Below are 20,096 nucleotides of genomic sequence, written 5' to 3'. Positions count from 1 at the left end.
GAGAGCCAAGCTCTGGAAGTGCAGGTCGGTCTCAAAGTCCTAAACGATCTCCTGCACCAGGTGCTGGAAAAGCAGTTTGCGGATCAGCAGCTTGATGGATTCCTGGTAGTCACGGATCTCCCACAGAGCCACAGTGCCGGGCCGGCAGCATTGAGGCGTCTTCACTCCACCCAGGGCTCTTCAGGCAGATTTGGTAGCTAGCTGTTTACAGGGGGTTTTCCCTCCGATCAATTTAGTCCAACCCATTGTAATGAACTCTGTGTAACTCAAAGGCTGATAGGTTTGGAGATGGTCTTATGAGTGAGTGATCAGCAGACTATGCTTGAATGATCAAGTAGGGGATTTAGTAAGGGAAGTTCTTAGTTTCCCAGATGTTTTGTGAAATGCCCATTTTCTCACATGCTTTAGAGAAGAAATCAACAATGACCTGCAGCTTAGTTTCTAAGTGAGTATACACAAAAGCACGATACAGAGGAAAAATGACCAAAGTTGGAGATGGTGCCGGTTGAAACAGTTCCCATTGATCTGTACATTATCTCTTTGCCTGTGGGTAGTTTGATGAAGATGAGGTGTTGCAGCAGGAAGGATGGAAAAGAGGGTTGGTGCAATAACAGAGCATTTTCTGACCTCAAGTCTTCACAGATTGGGTCTGTGGTGGTTCCATTGATCAGAATCATGGCTAGCATGCCATCATGGACTAGGCAGGGGATGGTGACAAAATTCTGAGGCCAGCCAAATTTGGGGAGGTTATTTCATAGGCTTTTATGGTGGACAGAGGCAAAGGTGTTCCTGCTCCTATTTCTTATGTTCTTACGTAAGGTCATGTACGAGGATTGCTGCTGATCCTGCATTTTTCTTTGAGAATGAAGATCAAGTTTGTGGTGTCACCTGATGGGAGAAACTTCATTGTGACCTTGGAAGAAGCTCTTTGTTCACTCAGCTAAGGAGGATCCTAGCAATTATTTTACCTGTGGCAGACAGTAGGAAAATTCCATGTAGTTACTTGAATTTCTTCTTGAAAATATCATTATCACAGTTTTCCTGATGACCTGTCATGCATTTCTCTCCAAGGTGAAGGATGAGATCGTGCAGCCATGCCAGGAGTGCATCTCCGTGTTTCAGAATTTATGCAGGGATTCCATTTACCCCAACGACTTGGTTGTTTTTCAGCTGTTGAATGGCTTTTTCAACTTTACTCCAGGCTAGGGTGGTGGCAAGATTGAGCAGGATGAGGTTCAAAAGAATGTAGTCGTAGGAGTTCAGTTTAGCTTAACTAGCTGGTCACCTGGTTTATGACGCAAAGCGCTGCCAGCGGCATGGTTTCAAATCCCCAACCAGCTGAGTCTATTCATGAAGGCCCTGCCTTCGCAACCTTGCCCCTTGTCTCAGGTGTGGTGAACTTCAGGTTAAATCATCACTAGTCAGCCTATGGTCATCTAGGACTTTACCTTTGCACACAGTTTGAATGTGTGACTCTGCTGATGGGACAGTTTAAACATTAAATGGAAAGTTTTAGTGAACAAAAAAAAGACAGGGTCCCAGTAGAAGAGTTCAGAATGCACTCTCCAGCGTGCATTGATCTCATCCTTGTTGAGCTCCCCTCTATGCTTGGCTACCAGTTGAATGGACCCTCAGGTAGACTGTCTTGACAACATTTAAGGAACTGCTCATAACAATGCTTGATCTCCAATTTTCTTTCTGTGCACCATTTGTTCTTTATGCTGTGGACATTACGCAATACCTTGGCCTCAGATGCCTGTAGGATCGCTGCTTTTCTCTTGAGGTATTGCAAAAACTCTATGCTTGTGGTCAATCAGGTTCTGTATCTCTTGCCAAACCATCAAAAGTTTCCCAGTAGACAGGCCAAGAACCTCTTCATAGGTGCTTGTTATGGTGGGCTTTAGGATCAACCAGATGCTATGGGCACACTGCAGCTCCTGGTGGCTGGAGATCAAGAGGTTGGCAGTGTGTGTGTTGACTGAGACGAACTGTCTTGGTGGGATCTTTGAGACCTTCAATATTATCTCGCATTACACATTTCCATATCTACATCATAATTGAGTAGTTGGTGTTCACAGACACCAAGTGCAAAATACAAATTCATTAAGTATTCAATAAGATGTGGACTATTTACAAAAGAAACTAACGTGCCAACTTACAGTAGAAACTATTTTGACTCAAAATTATTCATGTGTGTGTACTAGTGCCCTGGTCCTGGTGGAGTGCATCCCAGGGTACGAAAAGAGATGGCAGGAGAAATAGCAAATGCACTAGTGGTAATTTACCAAAATTCGCTGGACTCTGGGGTGGTTCCCACAGATTGGAAAACAGCAAATGTGACGCCACTGTTTAAAGAAGAGGTAGACAAAAGGCAGGTAACAATAGGCTGGTTGGCTTAACTTTTGTAGTCAGGAAAATGCTTGAATCTATGATCAAGGAAGAAATAGCGAGACATCTGGCTATAAATTGTCCCACTGGTAAGACGCAGCATGGGTTCATGAAGGGAAGGTCATGTTTGACTAATGTGGTGGAATTCTTTGAGAACACTACATGTGCAGTGGACAATGGGGAACCTGTGGATGTAGTATATTTGGATTTCCAGAAGGCATTTGACAAGGTGCCACACCAGAGACTGCTACATAAGGTAAAGGTGCACTGTGTTAAGGGTAATGTATTAGAATGGATAGAGGACTGGTTAACTAACAGGAAGCAAAGAGTGGGGGTAAATGGGTGTTTTTTTGGTTGGCGATCAGTGACTAGTGGTGTGCTTCAGGGATCAGTATTGGGACCACAAATGTTTATGATTTACATAGCTGATTTGGAGTTGGGGACCAAGTGTAGTGTGTCAAAATTCACAGATGACATTAAGATGGGTGGCAGAGCAAAGTGTGCAGAGGATGCTGAAAGTCTGCAAAGGGATAGAGATAGTCTAAATGAATGGGCGAGGATTGGCAGATGGAGTACAATGTTGGTAAATGTGAGGTCATTCATTTTGGTAGGAATAACAGCAAAATGGACTATTATTTAATTGATAAAAAATTGCAGCATGCTGCTGTACAGGGGGACCTGGGTGTCCTTGTGTAGAAATCAAGGAGTTGGTTTGCAGGTGCAGCAGGTAATTAAGAAAGCAAATGGAATTTTGTCCTTTGTTACTAGAGGGATGGAATTTAAAAACTGCGCAGTTATGTTGCAGCTATATAAGATGCTGGTAAGACCATACCTGGAGTATTGCGTACAGTTCTGGTCTCCTTACTTGAGAAAGGATATACTGGCACTGGAGGGGATGCAGAGGAGGTTCACTAGGTTGATTCTGGAATTAAGAGGGTTGGCTTATGAGGAGAGACTGAGTAGACTAGGGTATATTCTATGGAATTCAGAAGAATGAGGGGAGATCTTATAGAAACAGATGAGATTATGAAGGGAATAGATAAGATAGAAGCAGGGGAGTTGTTTCCACTGGCAGGTGAAACTAGAACTAGGGGGCATAGCCTCAAAATAAGGGGAAGCAGGTTTAGGACTGATTTAGGATTGAGGAGGAACTTCTTCACATAACGGGTTGTAAATCTGTGGAATTCCCTGCCCAATGAAGCAATTGAGACTACCTCATTGAATGTTAAGGCAAGGATAAATAAATTTTTGAACAGTAAAGGAATTAAGATTTGTGGTGAGTGGGTGGGTAAGTGGAGCTGAGTCCATGAATATATCAGCTATGATCTTATTGAACAGCGAAGCAGACTCGAAGGGCGGGATGGCCTACTCTTGCTCCTAGTACTTATGCTCTTATACATAAGGTGCATTGTATGATATCAATTTACTACTATGACACTATAATGAGTGCCTTCTTTTTAAAAACAAACACTTTTCAAAATAACAGCATTTCAAATTCCTTAGGAATTCAAAATGAAAACGTCCTCCCTCTAAAAGAGGCTCACTGAACTCTCCTCATGCCATAGGAAGTTCCACCTATCCCCATTAAAAATTTATTTAGTTAGCGTTTGACTCTATTCAGCAGAACGGGAATAGAATACAGTATAGCTTACACACCCTCCTTCCTAGTCAGTCTTACATAATCAGAGACAGGCAATATCATTTCTGTAGCAGAGATAGACAATATCTTTTCTGCAGCTAACAGACAACTGAAACTCTGCAATCTCTCTAGAAAATGGAAGAGAATTAAATATTAGATATATAGAAACATGTACATGGTAAAAACTCCATTTCCAAAGTCACACAGGACTCAAAACGCTAACTCTGTTTCTCTCTCCACAGATGTTACCAGACCTGCTGAGTTTTTGAGCATTCTATTTATTAGTTTCATAAGTAGGTTTACATTAATACTGCAATGAAGTTACTGTGAAAATCCCCTAGCCACCACAGTCCGGCACGTGCTCAAGTACTGAGGGAGAATTTAGCATGGCCAATGCACCTAACCAGCATGTCATCTGGACTGTGGGAAGAAACCACAGCACCCAGAGTAAACCCATGCAGACATAGGGAGAATGTGCACTCCACACAGACAGTGACCCGGGCCAGGAATCGAACCTAGGTCCCTGGAACTGTGAGGTAGCAGTGCTAACCACTGTGCCACTGCTTTATTTCAGATCACCAGCATGCACAGTATCTTGCTTTTATTCCCACTTACCAATCTCCCTCTTCCCTGGCATCATTTTGGAAAACGTCCCCTGCATCCATTTCAAGGCCTTGAAAATCTACCTAAACTGTGCCCCGAATTGTACACAGTACTTACACCAGCTGAAGCTTATGCAATGATTTAAAGGCTTGACATGACTTCCCTGATATTATGTTCAATTACTCTATTTGCAAAGACAAGTATCCTATCATCTCTTAAACACATTCACAACTTGCTTTACCACTTTCAAAGTTTGAGAATGTACAAACCACCGCCCACACTCAAAACCAGGTCCCTAGGCCCTCCCACACCCTCAAAATAGTATTATGTAGATTATACTGACTTACCATGTTGTTTCTCCCAAAATGGATCATTTCACACATTAATTTAGTTTAAAATCTAACTTCCATGTGTCCATAATGTCATTAATTTGTGCCTTCCTAAAATATGCTACAGAGAGAGCACCTCAACTCTGGAACCTCAGCATTAAATCTGTGCCAGATTTTTTGGAAAAAATCAGGAGCCCTTAATTTAGTGAGTATGATCTCTAAGCCACTCTGAGCATGGGGGAAAAAAAGTCCTGTTTTCAGACACTGCTTGTTTTCAGGTAGCTAGATTTGATGTACTCTACTTATACTATCTTAGTCATTATTTACTGTGTTGCCAAGTCTTACATGAGCTTCAAATTTAAAGTTGTACTGCCAATACCCAAGTAGTTTATATACAAAAAGACTGTCTAGCCCAGAGAGTTGTGGATGCACTTAAGCCTGAGTTAAGCAGATTCTTGATCAGTATGGAAATTAAGGGATTTGGCAGTGGATGAGAAAGTGGAGCAGAGGCTAAAGATCAGCTATGATTATGCAGAACAACAGAGCAGGCATGAAGGGTCACATCAAAGAATCCCAACATTGCAGAAAGAGGCCATTCAGCTCATCAAATCTGCACCGAACAATATGGAAAATTGCCCAAGCATATCCTGTACACAAAAGTAGGACAAATCCAACCCATCCAATTACCACCCGGTCTACTCTCGATCATCAATAAAGTGATGGAAGGGGTCATCAACAGTACTATCAAGCAATAACCTGCTCAGTGATGTCCAGCTTGGGTTTGGCCAGGGTCACTTAGTTCCTGACCTTAGTTGCGGACACATGGATTTGGGCCTGTGTCTGTGGGAGTTTGCACGTTCTCCCCGTGGTTGCGTGGGTTTCCTCCGGGTACTCCGGTTTCCTCCCACATCCCCAAAGATGTGCTTTTAGGCTGATTGATTGGGTACTAAATTGTCCCTAAATTGGACCTCCCTGATCCTGGCACATTAGGCGTAGACTAAAATCATGAATAGGTCACAGACAGTGGGACGGCGGCGCGGGCTCGTTGGGCCGAAGGGCCTGTTTCCCGTGCTGTGTTGTTCTTTGTTCTTTGTTCTCATTACAGCCTTGGTTCAAACATGGACAAAACAGCTGAATTCCAGAAGGGAGGCGAGAGTGACAGCCCTTGACATCAAGGCCATATTCAACCGATTGTGGCATCAAGGAGCCCTAGTGAAACTGGAATTAATGGGTATCAGGGGGCAAACTCTCTGCTGGTTGGAGTCATATCTAGTACATAGGAAGATGGTTGTGGTTATAGACAGTCAGTCATCTCAGCTGCAGGCACCTAGGGTGTCCTAGGCCCAATCATCTTCAGCTGCTTCATCAATGACCTTCCCTCCGTCATAAGGTCAGAAGTGAGAATGTTCGCCGATGACTGCACAATGTTCAGCAGCACTATTCGCAACTCCACAGATACTGAAGCAGTCTGTGTTCAAATGCAACAAGATCTGGACAATATCCAGGCTTGGACTGACAAGTAGCAAGTAACGTTTGCATCACACAAATGACCATCATCAATAAGAGACACTCTAACCACTGCCCATTGACGTTCTATGGTGTAACCATCACTGAATCCCTCACTGTCAACATCCTTGGGGTTACCATTGACCAGAAACTCAACTGGACTCTCCACATAAACACAGTGGCTACAACAGCAGGGCAGAGGCTAGGAATACTGGGGCGAGTAACTCACCTCCTCATTCCCCAAAGCCTATCCACCATCTACAAGGCACAAATCAAGAGTGTGATGGAATACTCCCCAATTGCGTGGATGGGTGCAGCTCCAACAACACTCAAGAAGCTTGACACTATCCAGGACAAAGCAGCCCGCTCGATTGGCACCACATGTACAAACATTCAATCCCTCCATCATCAATGCTTAGTAGCAGCAGTTTGTACTATTTGCAAGATGCACTGCAGCAATTCACTGAAGATCCTTGGACAGCACCTTCCAAACCCATGACCACTTACATCTAGAAGGGCAAGGGCAGCAGATAAATGGGAACGCCACTACCTGCAAGTTCTTCTCCAAGCCACACACCATTCTGACTTGCAAATATATTGCCATTCCTTCACAGTCACTGGGTCAAAGTCCTGGAATTGCCTCCTTAACAGCATTGTGGGTCAACCCAGAGCACAAGGACTGCAGTGATTCAAGAAGGCAGCTCAACACCACCTTCTCAAGGGCAACTAGGGATGGGGCAATAAATGCTGGCCAGCCAGCGACACTCATGTCCCACAAATGAATTTTAAAACATCCCTCTTGGTCTGATACTAAGGGGTAATTTATCATGACCAATCAACCTAACCCGCATATCATTGTGCTGTGGGAGGAAATCAAAGCACCCAGAGGAAACCCATGCAGACACGTGCAAACTCTACACAGTCACCTGAGGCCAGAGTTGAACCCGGGTCCCTGGTGCTATGAGGCAGCAGTGATAACCACTGTGCCAGCATGGTCTATTCCTGTTCCTGTTTCTTATGTCCGTATGCAACTGCCTAATTCTGTTGTGTCAGAAAAACATCCATTCACCATTAATGTGATTTTTATCCCTTAGCCAAATTCACACCCAGATTACAACTGTTACTATAATGTCATGTGCCTGCATTTTCCAAACAAATGGCACCATTTGAAAGTCCATATGTAACAGACTTTTCCCAACCTTTTCTTATATATATGGAGGAGTCATATATTCTCATTCTTTTCTCACTCAAGGGGCCAGCGAGCAAATTTTGGCAAAATTTAGCACAACACTAATAAGTTTTCAAAAATAAACCAATGTCAAAGCAATAAATTGACCATTTAAAAAAATTAATAAAAATGGCCATCAAAAAGTGTCAAGCAGAGTTAACAAATAAAACTGTCTTTATTTTCTTTCTACTTAAGAAACAGAGCTAGAAAGAGACAAAGTAGAATTGGTCACCAGTGAAAGAGTAGGAACCGGAGTCGAGCTAAGGAGTTTGTGTTTAACTAACACTGACCTTGCAATCACCTCTGGTGATGCATGCTACACACTGGCTTTATCAAAATTCAGCTCATTTCCCAGTTTCGGGGTTCTGTCTCACCCATGTTTACACAAAGCCTCGGCCTGCAAAGTTTGGACATCTAACTGCAGAGATGCTATTCAGGACATCCTTCCTCAATCGGCCCTATCTGGGAGTCCAGTTGTTGCAATTCTGCCTCCCCAACCCACTCTGCCATCTTGAGTCTTATGCTCCTTTAAAGGAGCCTGCACTGGAGAACAAGAGAGAAAATGTGTGGTGAAAACAAAAAGAATATATTCATCCTTCCACTGCTCCTTCTATTAGAAGAGTGTTCCTCTCCCTACCTCTCTTTAGGCTGACAAACCTATCAGCAGCAAATGGGGGAGAGAACTAGCCTGTGACTGAAGGAGCAGCTCCTTGCAGAATCTATGAACTTCTCCACAATTTGAAGAGTGACTCCATGAGCTGATAAAGAAGCTTCAGGACCTGGCTATGACCTGCGAGCCATGGAGAAAGACAAGCCTGATACATACAATAACTACTTCACCAAATGTCGGTTACTTCGAATAACTTTGGATGGAGAAAATCCTTTACACTGAGGAACATGAGTTACTTTGCCATAGGGAATGATTGAGGTAAAAACTAATGCGTCTTTTAAGAGAAAACTGGGTAATGTTTGAACTTGAATAAGGTTGGGGAGGTAGTGGCATCGTGGTAATAGGACTGAACTAGCAATTCGGAAGCCCAGACTAACAGTCCAAGGTCATGGGTTCTGATCCCACCATAGCAAATGGTAGAATTTAAATTCAATTAATACATTTGGAATAGAGTTAGCCTCACCTTTCAATTACCATAGTTCATCGTAAAAACCATCTGGTTCACTGATATCTTTCGAGAAGGAAATCTGCCATCCTTACCTGGTCTGGCCTACATGTAACTTCAGGCCAACAGAAATGTGACTAACTCTTAACCATCTTCTGAAACAGCCTAGCAAGCCACGCAATTCAAGGGCAACAGGGAATGGACAACAAATGCTGGCCTTGTTGGTGATGTCTACATCCATGAAAAATAAAGAAAGAACTAGGATGCAAGAGATCAAGAGTGTGAGCAAAAAAGAGAACACAAGCACAACCACGTGCAGGTTGGTGGATTTAGTTCATGAATTAAGAAAAAAATGTCAGCAGTGGCTGAATAGCATCCTTCCTAACTAAACATCATACCAAATGCTAGATTAATGCACTTATTATTTAAATTCCATTGACAGAATAAAATAAATAATGCTGAGATTCACAATCGAGTCAAACAACAATCCCAATTTATACAAATACTAAAAGACCAAGAATGTTGGGTACTTAACAATTTCATGCTACATTCTCCATGGCAATGCCTCCACCAATCAGCATCCACTTGCCAATCGATCTCTTCTCATGCAATGTAAATTTTTGTTCACCTTTGCTGTTGGTAATTCCTTGAGAGCTGTCTTGATGAGTGCAAGATGAAAAGCTTTCATAGCATGTCTTTTTTTTAAACAACGCTCAAATTAAGAATGATTCAGTCTTAGGATCATACACCAGCAGCTCCAGCAAACACTCAGAAACCACTAGAATCATACAGTACTACGGGAAGCCATTCATCCCATTGTATTAAGGTCAGACCTTGGATTTTAAGTTCAGTCCTCTTATCTACTGATATAATAACCATTCCTAATTGTTCTCTCAAATGCTCCAGAGTAAGTGACATATAATTTCAGGGAGAAGTATTTTGCATGGTGGCATGTAGCAGCATTAATTTGAGTATGGTAGTGCAATGAGCAATAGCTTGTATTATTCTGTTGTCTAGGCAACTAAACTTTTCTACTTCACAACCTAATATAACCTCTACTTGCTTCAAAACACAGTAATGTTGATGATGTAACCAGCTCTCTGAATGCACTTCTAAGCCAACCAAACATGTGTTTCATACATAGAGAAACCACTCAAAGAATATTGACTATAATGATATGGAAAGCTCTTTACCAATTATTGTAATCCAAATATTATATCAGACAAGTAGATCCTTTTGGTCAGACAAAGCAAAGCAATGATATTGTAAAGCACTGACACTTGCAGATGCTGAGGCAGGCATCTGAAATTCACCAATTATTTAATTTGTCAGCCAGAACATGCAATTTCCAAGATTGATTTGCAGGGACAGAAGGAATAATGACACCAATTGTTAATGTGGCCTTCATAGAAAGTGACTGAAGCGTTGGGTGCAGGCTACCTAGCCCACTTCCCTTATGGTGGTGAAAAGATTGGACATTACCCAACTATCAAAAAGAAGGATCTTCATCCCAGGAAAAGGTCAATCCAATGTCTGATGCTGATATCATACTGAATGCTCAGTCAGAACATTGAATACAGGAGTTGGGATGTCTTGAAGTTGTGCAAGACATTGGCAAGGCCACACTTGGAATACTGTGTGCAGCTCTGGTCGCCCTATTGTAGAAAGGATATTATTAAACTAGAAAGGGTGCAGAAAAGATTTACTAGGATGCTACCAGGGACTTGAGTTATAAGGAAAAGCTGGATAGACTGGGACTTTTTTCTCTGGAGCGTAGGAGGTTGACGGGTGACCTTATAAAGGTCTATAACAGAATGAGGGGGCCTAGATAAGGTAGATTGTCAATATCTTTTCCCAAAGATAGGGGATTCTAAAACTGGAGGGTATTGGTTTAAGGTGACAGGGGAGAGATACAAAAGTGTCTGGAGAAGCAATTTTTTCACAGAGGGTGGTGAGTGTCTGGAATAAGCTGCTTGACAGAGTAATAGAGCCAGGTACAATTTTGTCTTTTAAAAAGTATTTAGTTAGTTTCATGGGTACGATGGGCACAGGAGGATATGAGCCAAATGCAGGCAATTGGGATTAGTTTAGGGGTTTTAAAAAAAAGGGCAGCATAGTCAAGTTGAGCCAAAGGACCTGTTTCCATGCTGTAAAACTCTATGACTATCAAGAACATTTATTTGTCTTTATAATTTTTTCTAAAAGCAACAAAGGTTAAGCCAATTTTCTCTGTTGATTTTTTAAAAACAACATTGTAAAAACACAAACATCAAAAGCAAAATGCTGTCACTGCTTTTTAGGCAGGTGCTAACTGATACTGGTGCTGGGACAACATCCAAATGGTGAGCACTAGCATGCTATTTGACTACACAAGCATCACAGCCAAGTCACAATACTTTGAAGCACACCTCACTCGATCAGCATTGCAGCCTTCTTCAGTGTACTACAAACATTGCCACAGTAATGCCAATGCAATGGATAGGTTTATGGATGGAAAGGGATTGGTTTAGGTTAGAGGGTCATTGTTTTTTAACTGGTCGGCGCAACATCGTGGGCCGAAGGGCCTGTTCTGCGCTGTAATGTTCTATGTTCTAATGCTTTATTTTAAATATAAAATTCTGCATAAAAAGGGTCATAACCTAAACAAAGAGGTTCAGTTGAAGTCAGATGTACAAATGTGAATAAACACAATTTAAGTAAAACATCCAGGTTCCTTCTTTGTGACATCAGATTAACAAATATACTTGACTTCCAAACTCTAGCCCAATGTTTGTGATACTTCTGCAGATACCATTGCTCCTGCAAATATGTGGAAGCATTTCATTGAAAAGTATTGAGCACATTTTGAGCTGATGAGACAAAATTATTTTTCTCTTAAATTGTCACCTCAAAACACAAATTTGCAATCTCCCATCAGATTAATATTAAGGAGCAAATTGTGTCTTTTTGCTCATGATTTGTGAAAACATTGGATTCCTTCTGCCGCCATTCCTTCAAACTTAACAGAACATCCAAGTTCTCGGCAGTCAGATAACGATCTAGTAACCAATTACATGACTCAGTCTTACGTGAAGAGGAGTTACAGGTGAAGCAAGAACTGGCACCAAACATGACTTTTAAAAAAAAAGCTAAACTCTACTTTTGTTATGTTTCCAAGAGAGATAATCAACCAAGAATGTCTATAATGTCCCTCTTTTTTTTAAACAGGAAAAGGATAGAAAGGCAACTTTTATACACTGGACAGATCTACCGCTGGGGGGTTGTTTGAGGTGGATTTAGATGTCAGTAAATGGTGAACTGCCGGCTTGTTGTAGTCAGACAGAGCAGCAGCCAGGCTTCCTGCTTACCTCGGAAAAGTTGAACGCCAAGGGGATGGTACCTGCCACGTAACAGCCGACCAGCATGGCCAAGGAGAGCAGGCTGATGGTGCTAAGATCGTCCATTCTGCCGCCGAAGGGGGATTGGAGTGGGGTTACTGGAGGGAGGTGGGGATGAGGGGGATAAGAGGTGGGGGAGGGGTGGGGGAAGGAGAGATGGGGGTGACAGGAGGCGGTTCGAAGTTGGGGGGTTAGGACAGGCACTCAGTGACCTGCCGACAACAAAAGTCCGCCGCCCGCGGCAATTCGAGGCCAAATTTCACTGAAAGCTTGTCCGAAGCCCCCTCTTTCCTTTAATGGGTTGCTGAATCGAGATCCATATTCATTCTGCCGGAGGGAGAGTCCGACCAGATCTGATCACCGCCCAGCACGGCCACTCGGCCCATCACAGCGACCGACCCAACTGTCATCTTCCGGTACTCCCGTCACATCCGGGTCAAAGGGCACCAGATGGTAACGATTGAAGACCGTGCCGTCTAACTCTCAATCAAATAAAATTAACGTCTGCCGCTTTCGGAGAAATTGTATCCCCCGGTTTACTTCTCCGGGCGATTACACAGACATTTATTGACGGGTTCAATCCCTCTTCTTTTGCCCTTCACAAAGATGGAGACCGCCACAAGCGTTTAGAGAAGGAAGGTGTGCGCTCTGCTCCGGGAAACAGCACATTTCAAACCCTGGATCACCGATAGTAACAGAGTCGGTATTAGTGTGCTGGAGCTTGAAGACTGACACTCTGATCTGGAATGTGTAATTAGGGAATGGTGCGTTTAGGTGCCCCGCACAAAGATGGCGGCGGGGGGCGGTGAGAGTGTGGGCAGCGCGCTTCAATCCAGTGGCTCTGAAGCGCCTCAGAAGATCATCATGGTGAGAGGCGTGAGGGAGACCATTAGAATGACTGATAAAGTTTGGGACTGGGGCTCTCCTTAAAATTGGAGATTGTGTAGCGTGTACACATATCGTATGTGACTTGGAAGGAAAATGATCAGTTACTGGTGGTGGCTGAGACGCAATCTGGCCTCTTCTGAACTCAACTCCTGCACAAGTTGTCAGTCAACAATTGCATAATACAATACTTAGAAGTAGGGCTTTTGTTTTTGAAGACAAAAGCTGTAAACCTACTAGGTAGAGTTTGTTATTCTGAGTGAGAGTTTTGAATTGAGTTAATTTATTATGTTGGTACAAACTTCAGCAAATTACTAGCAAACCCAACGAAATTTTTAAAAATATGTATTAATGCATTGAGTTGTTTACATATGAAATACAATTCTGTTTTTATAATTTTTAAAAATGTTTGTGTGTCCATTGCAAATTGCTTTTTGTTCAATTAGCCTGTGGTCTTAGAAACTTCAGCAAATTGCTAGCAAAACTAACTAGATTTTTAATAATATATATTAATGCATTGATTTGTCTACATATGAAATACAATTCTATTTTTATAATAGTTTAATATATTTGGTACATTCATTGGAAATTGTTTTTTGTTCAATTAGCCTACGGTCCCTTAGGTAATGTGCTTTTGTAAATACAGCTTTTAAAAAATATGACAATATGAAATCTTGAGGTGTAATTATTTCTTTTTGTGAGAAACTGGAAGGAAAGTTAACTTTTTTGAGGTAAAATAGTTTGGAACAATGTTCAAGCTCCCTGAACTATGTTTATCAGAAGTGTGTGCTATGTTAAGTATATACTGTCTGGCCACAAAATATAAGCCTAATTGCAAATTTGTTTGAAAAAAAAATTATTTGGTGTGTTATATTGAATTTCTAAAACAAAACAAAACAAATAAATATCCTTCAACAATCACATTTTGCATGATATTGCACCTTTTAATGTGATTAAAAATCATCCCAAAAAATTCTCATGGGAGAGTTATTGACACTGAGCCGCATGAAAAAAACGTTACAGTAGGTAACCAAAACTTTAGTAAAAGAGGTTTTGAGGGACAACATGAAAGAGGTTTGTGGGAGGGTATTCTAGAACTTGAGGCCCAAGCAGTAGAAAGCACAGATGCTAATAGTGGATTGACAAAAGAAAGGCATGAGCAAGAGGTTAGCTTTGGAGGATCATTGGAAACTCAGTGGATGTAAGGCTGGAAGGTGCATGGGTAATGTGTATCAAATTCAAGGAGTGAGGGCTGAGGACTGTAGTTTAACATTAGTCACTAGCTAGTAGTGACAAACGACACAGTGAAATCAGGAAAGATTGTATTTTTAAAAATTGCATGGTTTTTGAAGTAATTCAGCAGTGGGGAGAACATATATACATTTAGTATAATTCATCTATAGTGCTGGTGTTAATTTGTATGCATTATTTTTATGTTTCAGGCAGTAAACGTACAGGTGAATGTGCTGTTGATGCTTCCAACATGACTGAAACTAGCACGGAACTACCGCATGCATCTAGGAACCCATCCTTAAAATGCAGGAAATCCTGGAAAGTTCTTTAATGTTGGATGTTATGTAACTAAAATAAATTCAGAACTAGCTGCCACAAAACGCATAAATCCCTAAACATTAGGATTAATATTACCTGAAGCTAATTCAACCTTGATCATAATTTTGTTATATTAGCTTTAAAATATATTACAGCATTGTAGTATTATGCTGGTTTCTTTCTGTCCCGTCCTTGTGATATACAGACGGACCTGTTTAAGGTTACAAATGTCCTTGCAGACAATTGTGTTTCCTATATTGTTGACTAATAAAAGTCACCAAAGTCCCATAATCTGCTCTCCCCATTTTGGAGAAAGAGTATGCTGACTAGTAGGGATTTAACCTGAGGGTCATTACACATTAGGTATGGGGTTGAAAATAAGATTCATAAGGAATAACCTTAGTGGGTACAAGAATTGAACCCGCACTGTCACTCTGCATCATGAACCAGCCAACTGAGTTAGCCGATCCCCTGTTGTTGAATCATACCACTATGTAACCAGAGGCTTGGCAAACTGGTGGTGATGATCTTTTTAAAATGTTTGAAGTTATGTACAGGATTTGTGTATACTAAGTAAATTTAGGATACATAGTTCTGAATTTATTTTAAATTTAGGATAGAACATTATTGCAATTTTAGGTGCATGCCTTATTCCAATTGTGAAATTCCAGTTCTTATGAATTGCTGTAAGATGACAGAAAAGTCATTCTTAACAATTTTAAACAGGTTTCTGTATGGGTTTTTATCTAAATGAATTCACAATACAACTGTCTCTCTTGTGCTTTCCAATCAAAAGCAAACAAATCCTTGGAAATTTCTGATATTGTTAGACTGAGTCAGTATAGTTTTCTGAAAGAGAAATCATGTATGACAAATCAGTGGTGAGTTTCTTGAGGTTGAAACTGCCAGATTACAGTTCATGAAATTGGGGGATAGATAATAATAAATTACTAGAGATAGTATTGGTTAAGAGGCAAATTATTAAAGAGGTGATATTCAGGTTTAGTAACTAGAAATTAGTGGATTGCCACAAGGATCAGTGCTTGTGCCTCAACTATTTGCAGTATGTGTTAAATGAGAGACAGAGTGTTTTATATCCACATTGTTGATAATACTAAGCTAGATGGGAAAGAAAACTGTGAGGAGATGTAAAAAGGCTGCAAAAGGATAAATATCATCTTCTGATTACTTACCTTCCAGCCTTATGGACTTTATACTGAGTTCAACAACTTCAGACCATGTCTTACTGTATGATAAAGCAAGCTCGATGGACAACGTGGCCTAATCCTGCTCATATTATATTTTTATTTCTTTGTCTCTGACTTTCTCTGAAAATTGTTTCTCAATCACAAGTTTGTATACTGCTACCCCCTCCAGAGCCACAGTATGCTTCTGACTGAGGCTGTTTAAAATTTCCACCCAAACTAATTGATTTTTATTTTCCTTTTCTGTATTATTTTGGCTCACATATTCCAAGCAGAATCAGAACTTCTGTTTCCAACCATCAGACAAAAAAAAACCCACTTCCTCCGATTTTCCTGGGAAATCTTCCAATGGAGGATCCTTCCAAACTCAGTCAGTGCAGGAAATCTTTGGACATCAGCAATGGGAATCTGTGCAAAAACTACACTCCCTTTTTTTAACTTATTAGCTGCCATATTCTGGTCAGTAAAATGTTTAAATGGCCCAAAGCTTCTTTGAAGAGCCATGTAAAGAGGGTAAAGGGGATAGGGTGGTGAGGTCGACTCAAGTTGTAGAGCAGTTGGGTGATGAGGGGCTAGTCAATTGAGTCAGGGGACTTTACTCGGAATAGGGTGGATGGGAATGGGCTGTTTAGGGGATGGAGAGGGTTGGGGCAGGGGAGTCAGTTGTATTATTATCCAGGAGTTACACTAGGATTTTGCTGTATAACATTCTCCTGAGAAGCTACTCAGGGAAGTAATTTGGAATTATCTGAAGTCAGACAGCATGGTGGTTAACACTGCTGCCTTACAGCGCCAGGGACCCGGGTTCAGTTCTAGCTTTGGGTAACTTTGTGGAGTTTACACATTCTTCCCAAGCCTGTGGGTTTCTTCCAGATGCTCGGGTTTCCTTCCACAGTCCAAAAATGTGCAGGTTAGGTTGATTGGCCATGCTAAATTGTCCCTTAAAGTCAGGAATTAGTGGACTGAATGTGTGGGGTTACAGGGATGGGGCCTGGGTGGGCTTGTTGTTGGTGCAGATTCAATGAGCTGAATGGCCTCCTGCCCTGTAGGGATGATTCAAAGTCTTTGACTATATATCAAGAGTTGATGGCTTTTTCAGAGGGTTCTGGGGTAAAGGTGAGTTGCCCATCGGATGTTCAAACTTGGGAAATTCCCACAGAGTCAGTGCATTTGGACTTTTGAGGGGCCACACAGTGTATCCTGGGGGTGCATCCAGCCTCTGGTGACTGAAGACCAGTGGATCCAGGCCTTGCTTTTATGGCGAGCATTTTCTTTGATTTACTTTATAACCTGAGGTGGCAGAATTCATCTTTAGCTTTGCTATTTCTTCTGTTTTTCAAACTGCTGTTCTCTTTTTGAGGCTTTCCAATGTCAAAGCATTGTTTTTGGGATCCTTATCTGGCTTAATGAGCTGCTTGTGATGCCAGCTCTGCCAAGAGCTTGCAAGTGTTGATCCAGCCAAATAAATCTATGAATTCAAAATAAAATATTTTACTCAGTAGTTGCTAATGCAGGGAGTGGTTGAGAATGGTGTCAATATGTTTTAAGGAAAAGTTCCAAAGAGATGGAGAAGAAGATTGTGCTGATCGGGTGAGGTGAAATAGGGTGGGAGAAGACTTTGTGAAGCATAATGGTTGGAATAGACTGAGCACCTGGGGTGAATAACCTACTCCTGTACTGAAGACTGATTAACAGTTTACATACTGAACAGCAAGGTGACACTGTGGTTAACACTGCTGCCTCACAGTGCCTTTGACCTGGGTTCAATTCCCAGCTTGGCTCACTGTCTGTGTGGAGTCTGCATGTTCTCCCTGTGTCTGCATAGGTTTCCTCCAGGTGCTTCGGTTTCCTCCTACAGTCCAAAATATGTACTGGTTAGGTGCATTGGTCATGCTAAATTCTACTGCAGTGTTCCTGAACAGGTGCTGGAGTGGGGCAACTAGGAGATTTTCACAGCAACTTTATCGCAGTGTTAATATAAGCCTATTTGTGACATTAATAAATAACGTACTTGCATATGAGGTCAGTGGTTGAGCAGCAAACTAGAAATGGTTTGTGAACCAGCTTGTTCCAGAAGTTTTGTTTCATGCTCATGCTGTGCTTTTAATTTTCACACTCACCTGACTAAAGCTTAGATTGCTGGCAAACTCTAGGAAAGTACGTGTTGTGAATAAAATAGTGTAATGGTGCTGCCCAGTTTTAATATGCTGAATTTTTCAAAACAATGTAAAAAACTTTAAGAGCAGAAAATGCTGGAAAAACTCAGTAAATTCTGCAGTATCTATAGAGAGAAACGAAGTTTCAGGTCCAGTTTGACTCTTAGGTTCTGGCATTTTCTGTTTTTATTTCAGATTTCTAGCTTCTGTAATTTTTTTTATTTTAATAAAAACAATTTTGGTATCTGTCTTAGTTTCTATCAGATTTCCTCTTCACTATTCTTTTCTGCTTTTAATTTATTTCCATTTTACAAAAATTTATTTCCATTTTTACATGTAGCCAATGTGAGCTCCAGTTTTACAGATCACTTGCGACGCCATGACTAATTTCTATATGCTTTAACTATAATTAATTTCCTGAACTCATTAATACAGCAGATATTCTCTGGATTTTCAATGCTCTGTACGTAAACTCTCACTTGGGAAAGAGAAGTTTATAGTTCTTTCAGGAGATTTGTATTTGAAGGTCATGTTAACTTGCCTGTTTCTCAATTCATCAAAAGTGGAGATAATGTTTTGGAAATGCTGTGTTAACATTGAATAGTTATGTTTATATTACACTTCAGTTTATTATGGTCTCTATTTCTTCAGATCAAGATCGGTTCATAGTTTCTCAGCTGAGTCAGTTTCTTTCCTGCCAACTCACTCCTCACCCAAAAAATATATTTCTATTTGATGCCAATCTTTCAATGTCTATGGTGTAAAGTGATGTGGAGATGCTGGTGTTGGACTGGCGTAAACACAATATGAAGTCTCACAACACCAGGTTAAAGTCCAACAGGTTTATTTGGTAGCAAAAGCCAGTAGCTTTCGGAGTGTTGCTCCTTTGTCAGGTAAGTAGGAGTTCTGTTCACAAACAGGCATAGAAAGGCACAAACTCAATTTACAAAATAATGGTTGGAATGCAAGTCTTTTCAGGTCATCAAGTCTTAAAGGTACAGACATTGAGAGTGGAGAGAGGGTTAAGCACAGGTTAAAGAGGTGTGTATTGCCTCCAGCCAGGACGGTTAGTGAGATTTTGCAAGCCCAGGCAAGTTGTGGGGGTTACAGATAGTGTGACATAAACCCAAGATCCCGGTTGAGGCCATCTTCATGTGTGTGGAACTTGGTTATCAGTCTCTGCTCAGCAACTCTGCGTTGTGTGTTGTGAAGGCTGCCTTGAAGAACGTTTACCCGAAGATCAGAGGCCGAACGCCCATCAAAATAAACCCCATCAGTCTCGCAGCAGACACAGAGGAATTCATCAGGCGAATGAGGTTGCGGGAGTTCTTCCACAAATCCCAAGAGGCCAACAGCGAACAATTGGCTGCTGATCTTCGGGTAAGTGTTCTCCAAGGCAGCCTTCACGACACACGACAACGCAGAGTTGCTGAGCAGAGACTGATAGCCAAGTTCCACACACATGAGCACAGCCTCAATTGGGACCTTGGTTCATGTCACACTATCTGTAACCCCCACAACTTGCCTGAGCTTGCAAAATCTCACTAACTGTCCTGGCTGGAGACAATACACATCTCTTTAACCTGTGCTTAACCCTTCCTTCACTCACATTGTCTATACCTTTAAGACTTCTTTACCTATAAAGACTCGCATTCCAGCCATTATTCTGTAAATTGAGTTTGTGTCTTTCTCTGCCCTGTTTGTGAACAGAACTCCCGCTTACCTGACGAAGGAGCAGTGCTCCAAAAGCTAGTGCCTTTTGCTACCAAATGAACCTTTTGGACTTTAAGCCAGTGTTGTGAGACTTCTTACTATGGTGTATAGTAGCAGACCACTGAGTTCCATTGGGTACAAGTGGAGCTTTCATTACTTATTCATTGGTAAGTGGATGTAATGCAGCTTATTATTGTAGCAATAGGCTTTCACCAAAGTTTAAATGCGTGGTAGTTTAGCATCTGGATTTCTAGAATAAAAGTATATGCACTGGACACTTTTGCATTGTTGATCCAAGTCTTTTGTAGTAGGCAAACCCCCATACCTTGTTAAAAGAATACACAGGACAGTTTTAATTTGCATTTTTATATTCAGCGAATGTGATTCTACAGTGAATTTTC

At 41.4% G+C, this 20,096-nt stretch overlaps 2 protein-coding genes across 3 annotated transcripts in view; one reads left to right on the top strand and one right to left on the bottom strand.

Annotated features, from left to right (window-relative positions):
- The window catches only part of slc39a9 (solute carrier family 39 member 9), a 50,674-nt gene extending 38,100 nt beyond the window's left edge, over nucleotides 1–12,574 (bottom strand). Inside the window, exon 1 of the mRNA XM_080202950.1 lies at nucleotides 12,156–12,574. Coding sequence (XP_080059076.1) covers nucleotides 12,156–12,251 — 96 coding nt within the window. The 5' untranslated portion in view covers nucleotides 12,252–12,574. The remainder of the gene's footprint in view (nucleotides 1–12,155) is intronic.
- Nucleotides 12,575–12,691: 117 nt separating this feature from the next.
- The window catches only part of LOC145352707 (enhancer of rudimentary homolog), a 49,544-nt gene continuing 42,139 nt past the window's right edge, over nucleotides 12,692–20,096 (top strand). The window contains exons 1-2 of one of the 2 annotated variants that reach the window (XM_080202951.1): nucleotides 12,692–13,052; nucleotides 14,513–14,527. In XM_080202951.1, coding sequence (XP_080059077.1) covers nucleotides 12,975–13,052; nucleotides 14,513–14,527 — 93 coding nt within the window. In that variant the 5' untranslated portion in view covers nucleotides 12,692–12,974. The remainder of the gene's footprint in view (nucleotides 13,053–14,512; nucleotides 14,528–20,096) is intronic. The other variant, XM_080202952.1, reaches the window with a different exon arrangement.

This window comes from Carcharhinus amblyrhynchos, chromosome 14 (genome assembly GCF_965287045.1).
Source record: "Carcharhinus amblyrhynchos chromosome 14, sCarAmb.v2.hapA, whole genome shotgun sequence".
NCBI classification, from domain to species: domain Eukaryota; kingdom Metazoa; phylum Chordata; class Chondrichthyes; order Carcharhiniformes; family Carcharhinidae; genus Carcharhinus; species Carcharhinus amblyrhynchos.
The sequence above is the reverse complement of the archived record's forward strand: the minus strand, read 5'-3'. Positions and strand labels throughout refer to the sequence as shown.